The 14046-nt window shown below is 45.4% G+C and overlaps 1 protein-coding gene and 1 pseudogene across 5 annotated transcripts in view; both read left to right on the plus strand.

Annotated features, from left to right (window-relative positions):
• The window catches only part of LOC117347208 (next to BRCA1 gene 1 protein-like), a 60030-nt gene extending 52113 nt beyond the window's left edge, over window positions 1–7917 (plus strand). For 4 of the 5 annotated variants that reach the window (XM_033917806.1, XM_033917809.1, XM_033917811.1 and 1 more), the window contains 2 exons: window positions 534–639; window positions 3183–7917. In XM_033917806.1, coding sequence (XP_033773697.1) covers window positions 534–639; window positions 3183–3362 — 286 coding nt within the window. In that variant the 3' untranslated portion in view covers window positions 3363–7917. The remainder of the gene's footprint in view (window positions 1–533; window positions 640–3182) is intronic. The other variant, XM_033917808.1, reaches the window with a different exon arrangement.
• A 1544-nt stretch (window positions 7918–9461) lies between these two features.
• On the plus strand, window positions 9462–9614 carry LOC117347923 (annotated as a pseudogene).
• The last annotated feature ends 4432 nt before the right edge of the window (window positions 9615–14046 follow it).

Here is a 14046-nt window from a genome sequence, read left to right on the forward strand (position 1 = left end):
GTAAACATTGCTCCAGGTACATAAAATTAGATTGTGATCCCACTAGGGACAGAGAAAGTACCTGCATATGATGAATGTAAACCACTTTGGTTGTTTAACAGAAAACAGTATATCAAATCCATGACCCCTTTAAGTTGGGAGGATAAGAGAAACCAACTTGAGCAGATTAAGACTCATGACTATAGCCCAATAGAGGGAGACTGATTCTAATTCAGCTGGAAGTCCAAAAGAGCCAGAAAAACTGCTGAGTGCTTTTCTGTTAAAGTTCTCACTTGTAAAATATAGGGTTTTATTGCCTTTTTATAGAATTAGGGAGGTAAATTCTTAAGAAAAAGATACTTATTTGCCTGAAACTTGCCCTTTGTTTATTTAAAGCTGGCAGAGAACACTTCACTGGCCATAAAAGACCTTTTAAGTGAGGCACAAGGTCACCTACTCCTAACAAAACAAAAGTTAGAGAAGTATGTCACTTGTGTGTTAAAGGAATATCACTTGTGTGTTCATGCACTCTAACTAACTCCAAACCCCTTTAGCAGGCCCCAGGGGAACAGCCTTGCCGGAGGCCTGGTGAAAGGGGCCTTATCTGTCGCTGCTTCTGCCTACAAAGCATTATTCGCTGGACCACCAGTGACGGCTCAGGTAAGCTGGTCTAACTCTGAGGCCAATGTAATGAGTTGTGCTAGTCTTTCCTTTTAGTGGTGGTGTGCTTTAAATACATAAAAGGCAGAAACATACCTAGTATATTTGACACCCAGGAACAAACATTTTTTAATGCCCTTCTCCTCTATATACAGTGGCATAGTAAGGAGGGGGATGGTCTGCCCCGAGTGCCGGCACCCATTGTCCTCTCCGACATCCCTGCTCCTTTCTGACTCCCCCTGCTGCACTTGTGCCCCTTCCTTTCCCCCCGTAGCCCTTTAATTTTCCCGGCACGAACAACATCACAAACTTGCTACCCGCATCGGTGTCGACTCTCTCTTACGTCACTTCCGGGTCTCGTGCCTAGGGGAGAACCGACACCGACACGAAGCTTTGATATAAAGAACAGAAAGTATTCTGTGGGCACAGCTTATATAGGCAGTGCAAAGTTGTGTTCTCTGCTTCCATTTGCTGGCAAATTGTCAGATACCTATCTGGATTGGTCTAGGAGGCTTAGTTCCCCTTCTTTTTTTTTTTACTACCCTTCTTGTGCACATTTTTCAGTGTTTTGGTAGTTTGCATGTCATTAGTTTATTGCATTAGAAATTAGAACTTTTTAGTATGTGTGTTAGAATATTAAGCACTAAAGCTAAGTGCATTGACATACACAGCTGATTATACCGACCCCTCTGTAGGCGTGTGCTGAACTGGATTAAATTTGCATAGAGTGAAAATTGATTTATACAAAAGCCCATCTCCTTCCTACCTAGCTGTCTCACAAGAGAGATTTAATAGGAAAGAAATTTGATCTTTGGGAGAGGGGTCGGGGAGTTTGCCATACTATGTCTCACCATACCATGTTTTGTCATATTATGTTTTGCCATCTTTGCATAAATCACTTTGCATAAATACACTTTATTATACTGTATATGTAAAGTCGTAACCCGTTCTAAGCTCTTCTGTGAGGACAGGCTAGAGAAATAACTAAATAAATAGAGAAATGAGTCAGGAGATGGCCCTTCTAGCAAAGTCTTGTTCACTTACAAGTGGTACTTCTGCCACAGTCCCATAAGCCCCTGCTCTATGTGTGTCCTTTTGAGAAAATGGTGAATTTATTTAGATTGAGTCTGGAAATCCCCAGGGTATGTCTGCACACTAGGCAATTTGCTTATTCAGAGCACTAGCTGGATTCTCTTCAGCCTGCTATACTCTTACTCCTAGGTCTCCTAACCATCATCCCTAAGCCTTATAAAAATATCTTTCCTGGATGTCACTTAGGGGATTAGTTTATCCTTTAGATATATTTTACAAGTATTAGCATTGTGCTGGTTGTAGAGCTGCATCCTGATTTTTTTGCAGTCAGATATAGTAGCTTTTAATACCTTTTAAATAATGGACTTCATATTCAACTGATCATACTCAGCGTTTGCTGATCGCTGGGCCGTGTCCAGGCTTCAGCATTGAATTTCTGGGTTTGCAGACCCGGCTAAAGCATATTTACCGCTTAACTGGCTTTGGAGCATCTTATAAAGATAGGACTGACATGTTTGCAGTCCTTGGATGGTTAAGTGCTGGATATCAGCTTCAGCCCCAGAATGCCTCCAAAGAAGCCAGTTGTCGGGCAATAATCAGTAAAGTGCTGCTGAACAGGCGATTTAAAGTGGCAGGAGCCATTTCTGACCAGTTAAATCGCTTCTAATATCAACCCATACATTTCTAAAACAAATTACGGTATGTTAAATGTTTTTCCAAATGCTAGAAACTCCCCAACCATATATGTCCTGTCTGTCTGTCCAAATTAGATTGTAAGCTCTCCTGAGCAAGGACCATCTATTGAATGTTAAATGTACAGCATTGCATTTCAGCACTATAGAAATGATAACTATTGGTAGTACTATTGATACTATTGGTAGATATCTATTGGTGCAGACATAGTAGTTTGTACAGGACTGGCTGATCCAGTCATGGTTTCACTTCCTCCAGCACATACATCAGATATAGAAGCACTCCCTTTCATTAGGAAATCACATAGGTAGCACAATGGGGTGGACTAGGGTTACCATATGGCTCCAGAAAAAGGGGGACAGATTGAGACATCTGGGTTTTACTTCCACTGAAAGCAATGGAAATAAGGAGGATAGATAGAAAAATATGGTAACCCTAGGGAGGACCACTGGGACCATGGCCTTATCAATAACTAGAGACCAGACAGGGCCAGAGACTGGTTTGTTTGGCCCTACCAGCTCAAATGATGTTCTGCTGCTTCTGGGACATGAGAACTACAAATATGCATGTGATAGGCTAAAACTAGGTCTGGATCAGCCTCCCTGATCAGATAGCTGTTGGTTGATTCTACAAAATGGATTTTAAATAGTTTATAAGGTAATACTGTAAATAGAAAGAAAAGAAAATACCTTTTTTATCTAACTTAAAACATTTTTAATTAGCTTTTGAAGGCAATAACTTCTTCAGGTCAGAAATTGTTTTTCGAAGAAACGTTTTACACGCACTGGGTTTTTAAAGGATTCTCTTGTCCTGTATAGGTCCAACCTGCAGGTTCAGAAGACCAGGCGGCCACAATGCTCTCTGTCCTCTTCGAAATGGGGTTCTGCGACCGGCAGCTGAACCTGCAACTGCTCAAGAAACATAACTACAACCTGATGGACGTGGTGACAGAGCTGATCCAAATTAATGATAATGACTGGTACGCCACAAGATACTGACCAGGGAGCCAACAGGCCCAAGCCATCATTAAACAGTTGAGCACAATAACAGAATGACTTTTTTTTATTCTGTTACTGAGGTTGGGGAGGGCCTGGGGGAATCCATAATTGATCTCCTCCTCTGACTGTCCTGGTGCCCCACTTCCTCTTTGTGAAAAGTTTGATAATTATGTGTTTGTTGGATCTTCGCACTTCAGTTTTCCAAATTCTACTAAATCAAAGCAAACTAAAAGTGAGACAGATACAAATGAAAATGCCTGGAACATCCCCCCTCTTTATGTAGGATCCTAGGTACCGGGAAGCTGGAGTTTAAACTACAAGGAGCCCTTAGTAGGGTAAGGAAGTGTTTGCTCATCATTGGATTTGTAAATTGGGTACATTGAGAAAGAACCCACCTTCTTCCCAGCCCTGATCCTCCAATAAAAGATTCATGGGTTGGGTTGAGTTTATTCTTGTTATTCATGCCAAACTTTGATTTTTGATAGAACAAGAACTGGACCAACATCAATCAAGGCTTTATTTTTTTATAATACCGCTTTTTCCCCCATGCCCACTGTGATTTATAGGTTGATGGTTCAAATGCACGTCTGATGTGAAATGTCTGACTAAAAGATTTCATGCAGGATCTTCAACAAAGGATTGTCCCTTTCCTCATCACTGTTGAGTAAATCAAGAGTTATTAATGCAACCCAGTTCAGAAACAAGCAGATAGTCTGTGACAGAGAGTATTTGAACTCTGGCTGTCTGATGTTCTCTTGGACACCTCTCTCTCTCAGTCCCTATATATGGCTGTAGTAATCACCAGCTTATACCAATTCTCCATGGCAGGACCTGGGTGCACCTCATTCCTACAAATGCATGAAGCCAAAGGCTTATTGGGGCTACCACCTAAAACTGAAGTTCAATAATTTATGCCATCTTCTACTTAGCACTACAGTTGGTTGTATCACCTGTCTGTGTTTCAATAGACACCTGAAAAGCCTGAGTGTCAGGGCAGATACCACTGTCTATCTCTTGTACTGGAGGGTGTCTAGGGCCAGCCCATCAAGAGCTGTGCAAGACAGCACTGGAAATGCCTAGCCTCCCCAGGAAGAAAACTCTAACTTGGGGGTCAATCATGTCCATCTTAAACCTATTTCAGTTGTTCTGATTGGTAGCTGGGGCTCTAAACTAGGTATTTGAGGGGTTCAGTTCGGGGCATCAGAAAGTCAGACAGGAGAACAGTTAATAGAACTGGACAGAAAGATGATGGAGGGGGACGTGTCATGCTGTGATAGAAAATGTCACATTAATTGCAATTTTGGGGAACGCTAACAGAGTGAATGGTCCTTATATGTCCATTTAAAAATCTGGAAACAAATTTGGCGAGTTCAGCAAACCTTCCATAGAGATGTTGTTGGATGCAGCCTGATCATCCCCATATAGTATTAACCAATAAAGACAGGAGAGGGCAGGGAGGCGATACGCTAGAGGCCCTGCAGGATTCACAAGATCGTAAATTGACACAGGTATAAGAATAGGGTTGGGAGAAAAGACAGAGGGTGGAAATGAATGCCACCAGGAGATTATGCAGTGCATGCTGATGCCCTGATCTACACTTGGCTTATATATGTTTTGGGTTTTTCTACTCTTCACCTCTCTCCCCCCCCTCCAGCCCCCAGCCTTTTTGCTGTTTTGGTCCTTGTCCATGTCTCTGAACACAAGGTTCTGAGCTTGGGGTTGCCAGATTGACATCAGGTCCACAAACGAGGGCTAATTGTGGGTTTGGTCCTGGGATTCCAACTTCCCTAAGTTCTTAGACACCAGTATGGTAAAAACTAGGGTTGCCAGATTTTCCAATCAGAAAATCTGGACCCCTAGACCCACCCAGTTCCCCCATCCCTGCCCTAATCCCTCCTCCAGTCCCACCCTAGCCGTGCCCTGCCCTCCGCTGCCTGCTCTTGTCCACCAATCGCATTGGGCAGGGAGGCCAGCCTGACGCGATAAGAGGCTTTTCAAAATCCGGATAAAGTGCCGGGTTTTGAAAAGCCGTGCAGACCCCGAGACATGTCCTCAAAAGGTAACCTTAGTAAAAACTAGGGCCAGTTCCATGTGTCTTAGTGGCTGGAAGCCATTTGTTACCCCCTGATTTGAAATGCATACCTCTCACATTTTTATTTTATAAATCTGATTTTTTTTATGGTGAAAATTGAGTACAAAACTTTTAGTTTGCTCCCCCCCAAACACAAACACTCATTGTTTTCCAGGGGTGACATGTTTCTTTTCTTTTTTTTAAATCTTTATTCATTTTAAAACCAGCACAAAGTGCAACATATTATCAATCAATTAACACAATAGACAGCACTTAATTCCTTCAAATCATACAATAAATACATACCCCCCTCCCCATCCCTCCCCATCCTTCCTAAAAGTGTAAAAACACTTAATGCAAATGATCAAGATAGACAACCTTTAAATCAAATATTAAATTAATTACATACCCCCCCTCCCACCCACCCATCCTGGATGTGCAGAATCAAAGGGCAAAACTAATAATCAATTCTTACAAAATTTTGTTAAATTTCCAAATTTTGTTACATTTGCCAAATTTCCTTGAACTTCTTATAATGTCCCAAATGCATTGAACTCATACGTTCAAACTTATACGTTTGGCACAATGTTTCCCACCAAAAACTATAGTTTAACCTGTCCCAATTTTTCCAAATCTTCATATTAAGCTGTGTGGCAACTCCTGTCATGATGCAAAATAATTTATTGTTTTGTGAAGTTATGGGACTCTTGGGCATTAATAATATACCAAACAGCACTGCATCATATGTCAATCCCAATGGAACTTCCAATATCCTATTGATTGGCCCCCAAATGGATTGCCAAAATTGAAGGGGACAAAAGAAGAGCAGATGATCCAATGCCCCTATATCCAGATGACAATGCCAGCATCTATTAGACTTAGAACTAAACATGTTTCTTTTCTCTTCTAAACTGGATCCAGTTAAGAAGGTAATCCTTGGTTTTGATAGTCTCCTTGGTTTCCCATCTGGACCAGTGACACCCACTTAGGGCATCTGTCTGTAGCAGAAGGTCTTGTGCAGGTAAATAGTCAAAAGACAACATGAGAGAGGGATGCTAATCCGATAGAAGTGTGAAGCAGCTGTTAAATTAAGAATTAAGGGCTAGATTCACGAAACTTACCTTTCCCATCCGATCCGCGGCCGGGCGACTGATTTTCTACCAGTCTTCATGCAAATTAACCCAACCGGAGGCATGCCCCGCACCAACCCCACGGATCGCATGCACGGACCATCTTCTTGCCTGCAGAAGCAGTCTGCGCATGCGCTTGCTCTCCTCGCAAGGGGGGAGGGCTTGGGCAGAGGTAAAGCTAGCAATCAGTCTTATGCCTGGTCGAAAGAATTTCGGGGCAGCTGTCAAGTAAATGTTAGTGCAGCCCTGCTTTTAACCCACAGGTTAAAGCCAAGGTTAAAAATGCGGGCTCGCAGAGAAGCAGGGCGGCAGAGAGTAGGGCGCTTTTATGATGGCTGCAGGGCCGGGATTTCAGGTCGGCAAGGATGTGAGCGATTGATTTTTTGATCAGCCAGCCCGGTCGGTGTTCCTGAATTTGTTTTGTGAATCGCTGCCTTCCTACTTTTGAAAGCCCTTCCCCTCATTTGCATGCGCGGATCGAGAGGAAGGTTAGTGAATCGGATCGGGGTCACAAAGTGGTCGGGACACGATCGGTGGGCTTAGTGAATGTAGCTCTAAGACTACAGGTAGTGAGTAGTCTGGTGATGCAAAATGTATTTTCAAACTAGTCTATATTTTATCATACAAGGGAAATGTTGTAATAGGCAAATTTAATAGCTGAAAGCACTTTTAAAGAAATATTATTAAAATAATATATAAAAGTTAAAAATGTGCTTTCACTTTTTAAAGTTTACAGCATAACCATTGGATTTGTCATTATCTAGGCCAGGGGTCTCAAAGTCCCTCCTTGAGGGCCGCAATCCGGTCGGGGTTTCAGGATTTCCCCAATGAATATGCATGAGATCTGTGTGCATGCACTGCTTTCAATGCATATTCATTGGGGAAATCCTGAAAACCCGACTGGATTGCGGCCCTCAAGGAGGGACTTTGAGATCCCTGATCCAGGCCCAGGTTAGCTCTAGCTATCAGATATGAGGCATTTCTGTTTCTATACTGGCTGTGGAGGCAAAATCTTAACAAAGAAACAAAAAAAATCATAGAATAAAAGTGTGCGAGTGCCCTGAGACTTCCTCCTCATCTCTTCTCTTTTCATCTCTTAGACAAGCTGTTACAAAGGTGCCCATAGGAACAGAACGGGCAGCCTGGCATTTTGCTTTTGCTGCTCAGCAATGTCTCTGTGTATAAAGATCTGTTAGAGCAGCCGCAAGCATTTTAATTTTTCTGAGGTTTTCTTCCCCTCCAAGGGGCAGCTCGCCTTCATGTGGCTAAAAGCAATTACGCAGAAAATGGAAGGATGCGTTACAAAAAAAAAAAAAGCTGATGTATAACTTATAGAAAAATTAATTTTCTGTTAGCACGATACAGCACTTTTGTACCCTTGAAGGAGGGTTGATGCATCCTGCATTACTTTGCACATCTCTTATGATCCCTCAAAGGAATTACTTTGATTATACAAATTAAGAATATGTATATAAAAAGAACTGAACAATAAAAAGGCTGTTTGGAAGTGGATTGGTTTAGGAAGTCAAAAGGTTGGATAGTTTGATCATTTTAGTCCAGAAATAATTGTAGTATGGGTAGGGTTGCCAAATTTTCCAATTGGAAAATCTGGACCCCCTAGACCTGCCCCCAGGACCACCCAGTTCCACTCATCCCTGCCCTGTAATGCCCTAACCCCGCCCCAGGACCGCCCCAGCCCTGCTCCCCACTACCTGCTCTTGTCGGGCAGGTGCGGACTTCCTCCCTGCCCGATGCGATTTGAGGAGGCTTTTCAAAACCCGGACAAAGTGCCGGGTTTTGAAAAACCATCCGGACCCATGGAAGTGTCCAGGGAAATCCGGATGTCTGATAACCCTAGGGATGGAGGAGGCTTCTCATATCCCAGGGTAGAAAGGGGGAGGGCTGGATCCTCATATTCTAAGGTAGAAAAGGCAAAGGATTGGGGAGGGGTGAGATTATGCCTAGTAAGGACTCGGAGGAGAGCAAAGAGTTTGGGGGAGAGGAAGGCTAGAAGGAGGGGTGGGGGAAGGATCCTCATATCCCAGCAGGAGGAGAAGGAGGAGTAAGGGAGGTGCCACCTTTTTTCCTTTGTGTGGAACAGGCTTCTCCATGCATGGTTTTACCCAGTTTCATGCACAGACAATGCACTTGGATTTTCAATTTAATTACTTGCCTTTTTCAAATCCAAGCTCAGGGAGCGTTTAAATCTGTAGACATGTCCTGCACGAAGATGGCTTATGAAAGAGCATGAACTAAATTCAAAGAAATAACAGTACTATGAGAGAGATTATGAATGCCCAAATTACTGAAACTACAGCAGAAAGGGGCAGAAAGAATGAATATGAATGGGATATTTGCAACAAATGGGTTTTTTTTTTACTAGTAACCCCTAGTTCCAACTGACTAAAGCCCACAAAGAGGCAAAGGGGAGCCTGCAGGTCAAAGCCACACCCCAGTTCTCTCCAGGGCCAGCGTGACTATACACATTGGCCTGCCCAGTCCATTTAAACAGAAGCTGGCTTTTTTTTCTAACTGAATTAAGACTAATTCATGCCAGCTCAATAGCTGTGGTATATACTGCCAAGCCAGAGACCTGAGCCCCCAAATCCAGCTCTGCCTCAGTAAGCAGGCCAAAAATGCCAGCGGCAGAGATCACATGCCTGTAAAAGGAGGGACACCCAGCTGGCATGTGAAGGCAACACCAACTGGACAGGTTCATGTATGCCATGGAGGAAGCCACTGCTTGCCCTGTATCTGTAGCATGGAATAGTGTATCGCAAACTGTGTGCCGTGGCAAGATTCCAAGTGTGCCGCCAGGGAATGGCTTGTAGCAGGGTTAACTACCAGCGCCTCTCCTCCTCTCTGCGCCTGGCATACCTACATAAATGTTTTGCCAGCATCGCTTCTCGGCCTTTCGGCTAAGATCAAGTGCAGTGTCTGTTCTTATCAGTTTAAATGTTTTGCCAGCACAAGAGCTCAGAACTACGCCACGTGGACCTCTGAGCATGCACGGATGACGTTTGCAAATGTTCGCAGGCCCAGGCGGGATAGGGCCACAAAAAAAATTTGCTCTGTTAGTGTTCCCCCTTCCCCTGCATAGCATTTCTCCCCCCCTCCCCCAAGTAAACTTTCCCTTGAGAAAATCGGGTACTCCCCCTTTTGGCTAGTGCAGGGCAAAGCAAGTGCAGCTCAGAGAGAGCCTCATGAATAATGTGACCATACGTCCTGTGAATAGGATAATCCCATTTTTAGGTAGCCTGTTCCGTTGTCCCCAAGCACAGGTTCAGGATGCTGAAATGTCCCGTTTTCAGAGAGAGAGCAATTAGAGTCTAGTTGCTCTCTGTCTGAAAATGGGACATTTCAGCAACCTGAAGTTATGCTTGGGGACAATATGCAGGGGTGCCCAAAAGGAGCCTGGGATTTCTCCCTGCTGGTGCAAGAGCTGACTGTGAGGGCCGAGAGAGAATGTGCGAGAAGCGCTGAGCACCCTGGGGACCTCGGCTCGGCTCTCCTCAGTCCCCCTCCCCCCTGACAGGACCGCCCCGTCTCCTTCCTATGGTCCTGGCCTAGTGTTCGTCCCAGGGGGCTTAGGCCGCGGTATGAGGAGGAGGACACGGGCCCCCCTGTCTGCATGTTGGATGTGAGTGGCCTGGGCGGCCCTCACCATGCTCAAGTGCATCCCCTTCTGGCGCTGCAACCGGCCTGTGGATTTAGTGGACAAGCGGCACTGCTCCCTGCAGGCTTTGCCCAACGAGATCTACCGCTATAGCCGCAGCCTTGAGCTGCTGCTTGACACCAACCAACTGCGGGAGCTACCCAAGGTGAGGGGGGTCCCACTGCAAATAGGAAAGATGGCCTTGAATGCCAGCAGCAGCAACCCTGCTCTGGGCTTAACATACTTCAAAGATGCAACAGGGGAGAGATTTGTGGTTTGAAAGAAAGAAAGGGGGGGCAAGGAGAGAGAAAGACAGACAGACAGAAAGAAAGAAATGAAAGAAAGAACGGATGCACAGTCAGAAGGAAGTGCAACCAGAGAACAAAGGAAGGAAAAATGATTTTATTTTCAATTTAGTGATCAAAATATGTCAGTTTTGAGAATTTATATCTGCTGTCTATATTTTGCTCTATATTTGTCTATTTTTTCTATAGTTGTTACTGATTGCATATTTTAAAGTCATATGCCTTGACCTCTTTGAAAACCCCCCAAATATAAATGATAATTAACATTTTCTCTGCGTACAGTGTGCTTTCTAAATTTTTAGTGTTGGTAGATCATTTAGTCATTTTTAAAGTAGCTCAAAAGCCAAATAAGTATGGGCATCCCTGCTTTATATGAGTGTCACATTCCCTGCCATCTCACAGCCAACTGTAGAGCTCATAGGCATGGGATCACATCCCTGACAAGATCTGTAGCAATGGCCCTAGTGATGCCATATCACAGTGCCCTACCTCTCACCCAAGGACGGATGTTGAGAAGCTTGTAGCCAATCTAGCTTGCATGTTAGTTCAGCCTTCGATGTACAAAAGGATTCTCGGTGGCTTTTACTGTTCACAATAGCTGCGAGAGGATTCGAGTCCAGCGTGAATGCGCACAGCTGCTGAGGACCATGCAGCAGGTGAGGTAGGAGGCACCCCATAGTATGGGACACCAATTTCTGGGGATCAGATGAGATTGCCAGGCGTACACGGTAGCCTTGATGAGCACTCTACCTATATAGGAAGCACCTGAGCCTCCACCAGAACCAATGAAGCCATCAGTCCTGCAGCCATACCCTTGATTTTAGAAAATTGTTAAAGGCTCAGCTGGTATCTTAATGCATTCTGCTTCATTTTTGCAATCAAGTTCCTTAGATTTAACTTGATGTATTTGATCTGTTCTGTGTTTACTTTTTCCCCTGCCATTATATTGTAAATGCTTTCTGTCTTTATCTGTTTTTAAGTCCATTCTTCTAATTCGTATTTTATCTGAATCACCTTGTTGTGAACCGCCTAGAACTTTTTCAGGATGGCAGTATATAAGAATAAAATGATTAAGACACAATCCTGCAGCCAGGTGTCCACAGATGCAACTCACAGCACCCCAGGGCACGGAGCTCCATCTCCCACTTTGTCCCTGCGCTGCAAGCGATGGGCTAGCCCTTGCAGGAGTAGGCTGTGGATCAGAGTCCTCCCCTATGAGGCTCCCAATTAGAGAATGACACGGGGACAAATTTGTCCCCTTCCTGGCAGGAACTTAATTTCCCGTCCCCGTGAGTTTTGTCGCTGCCCCATTCCTGTAAGCTCTGCCTTAAGCGCACAAGCTTCGAACACTTATGATCTTAAAGACTTGTGCAGACGAAGACAGAGCTTGCAGGAATGGGGCAGGAAAAGAACTTGCGGGGACAGGATGGGAAAAAGTTCCAGTGGGGATGAGGAAAACTTTATCCCCGTGTCATTCTCTACTCCCAATGTCCTCAGTGTCAGCAGTGTATCTTGCTACCTGTGCTGAACGACAGAGGCAGAGAAACAAAAGTAACAGACCACTCAGTAACTCTTCACCAATTCCGCCTCCAAGCTGCAGCTCAGCAAAACTCACAATTGGGTCCAAAGACATTGTGTTTGAGCTAGTCACTTGTAAAGCAGGGTAGCAGGTCTAATTCAAGACATTTTTCTTTCTGGCACAAGGAAATTATGTACACTCTGGTTCCTCCTGCCCTTGCCTAGGGGCTTGTCCTGCTAGCCCTGGTTCTTCAGTGAGCCCAGTAAACCTCTACCCCTGCCCCTGCCCAGGGGCCTGTTATGCCTGCTCTGGGTTTGTTTATAGCCCCACCTAGGGGCGTGTCCTCTTAGCTCTGGTTTCCTATAGCCCTGCCTAGGGGCGTGTCCTCTTAGCTCTGGTTTAGAGAGCTGCACGGGAACAGGGACGACGGAAATCCCGTGGGACCCGCGGGTTCCCCCTTCGGGTCACGGGGATCCCGTGGAGATGCCCCCTAGGGTCGCAGGGATCCCATGGGGATGCCCCCTAGGGTCACAGGGATCCCGTGAGGACGCCCTCTAGGTTCGCGGGATTCCTGCGGAGTTGAATGTACTCTGCACCCCTCCCTAAGGCTACCCTGGGGCGGACCGCCCCCCCTTTGGTACGCCACTGCCTTGAATTTTCCTTACCTGTCCTGCCGCAGCACACAGCCGACCCAGAAGTCTTCCACGATGTTAGTGCTGACGTCGGAGGGAGGGCTTAAGCAAAGCCCTCCATCCCTCCGACATCAGCACTGACATCGGGAAGACTTCGGTCGGCTGTTTGCTGCGGCAGGACAGGTAGGGAAAATTCAAGGCAGTGGCATACCAAAGGGGGGACAGCCTTAGGGAGGGGTGCAGAGCCGGCCAGATCCCCTTACCTTCGTGGCGCTTTCCCCCGCCCGACCGACAAGAGAACAGGCCCGGTCCGACAAACCTACCTGCCCTGTAGCCGCGAATCTAAATTATCTTCTTACAGCAGCTGGAGGGCAGGGAGGGAAATTTGTCGGACCGGGCCTGTTCTGTTGACGGTCGGGCGGGGAGGCGCTATGAAGGTAAGGGGCAGGGAGGGAGAAAGAAAGGGAGGAAAGGTGGAGTGGAGAGGAAAAGACGCTTAAGGGAAATGGGTAAAACTAAGGGGGGAGAAGGACGCTGAAAGCACTGGGGAAGACAGAGGGGGAGAAGGACGCTGAAAGCACACGGGGAAGACAAAGGAGTGGAGAAGGACGCTGAAAGGACATGGGGAAGACGGGGTGGGGGAGAAGGACGCTGAAAGGACTTGGGGAAGACAGAGGGGAGAGGATGCTGAAAGGAAATGGGGAAGAGAGAGTGGGGCGAAGACGCTGGCAGGGAAGAAGACAGAGATGCCAGACTATGGGGGGAGCGGAGGGAAGAAGATGGGTGCCAGACCAATTTGGAAGGGGGGAGAAAGAGAGAAGCACAGTAACAGAGCAAATGGAAGATGCAGAGAGAAGAGAGATAGTGGATGGAAGGAATTGAATGAGAACATGAGGAAAGCAGAAACCAGGCAACAAAGGTAGGAAAAAAATTATATTTCTTTTTTTTTTTTTTTTTGCTTCAGGATAAAGTAGTATATTAGTTGTGTTGATAAAAATTTATAAACATTAGAGGCTCTGGTAGAAACCCATTTACAAATAAGCAAAGAGACTTTATTAATACATACTTTGTAAATGGGTTTCTACCAGAGCCTTTAATTCCGTAGCATAATTAAATTAAATAACTATTTCTGAAGTTTAAAGGGACAGGGTAGGGAGGGGTGTGGGTGACTGTGGTGTGATCTTGGTCTGAGTGTGTTTGTCTGTATAGGTGGTGCTGTCTAATGGGCGTGCTTTCTCCCTCCTGTTGGTGTTGGGGGGGGGGGGCTGTCCTGTTCTCTGGGGAATCAAAAATGATGGAGCCGATATGAGAGATTGGCAGCCTTTGTTTCTTGGCCAGTTCTGCAGTGTCATGTTGCATAGTCTTTTCTTGG

The sequence above is a fragment of the Geotrypetes seraphini genome, chromosome 13 (genome assembly GCF_902459505.1).
Source record: "Geotrypetes seraphini chromosome 13, aGeoSer1.1, whole genome shotgun sequence".
NCBI lineage: Eukaryota > Metazoa > Chordata > Amphibia > Gymnophiona > Dermophiidae > Geotrypetes > Geotrypetes seraphini.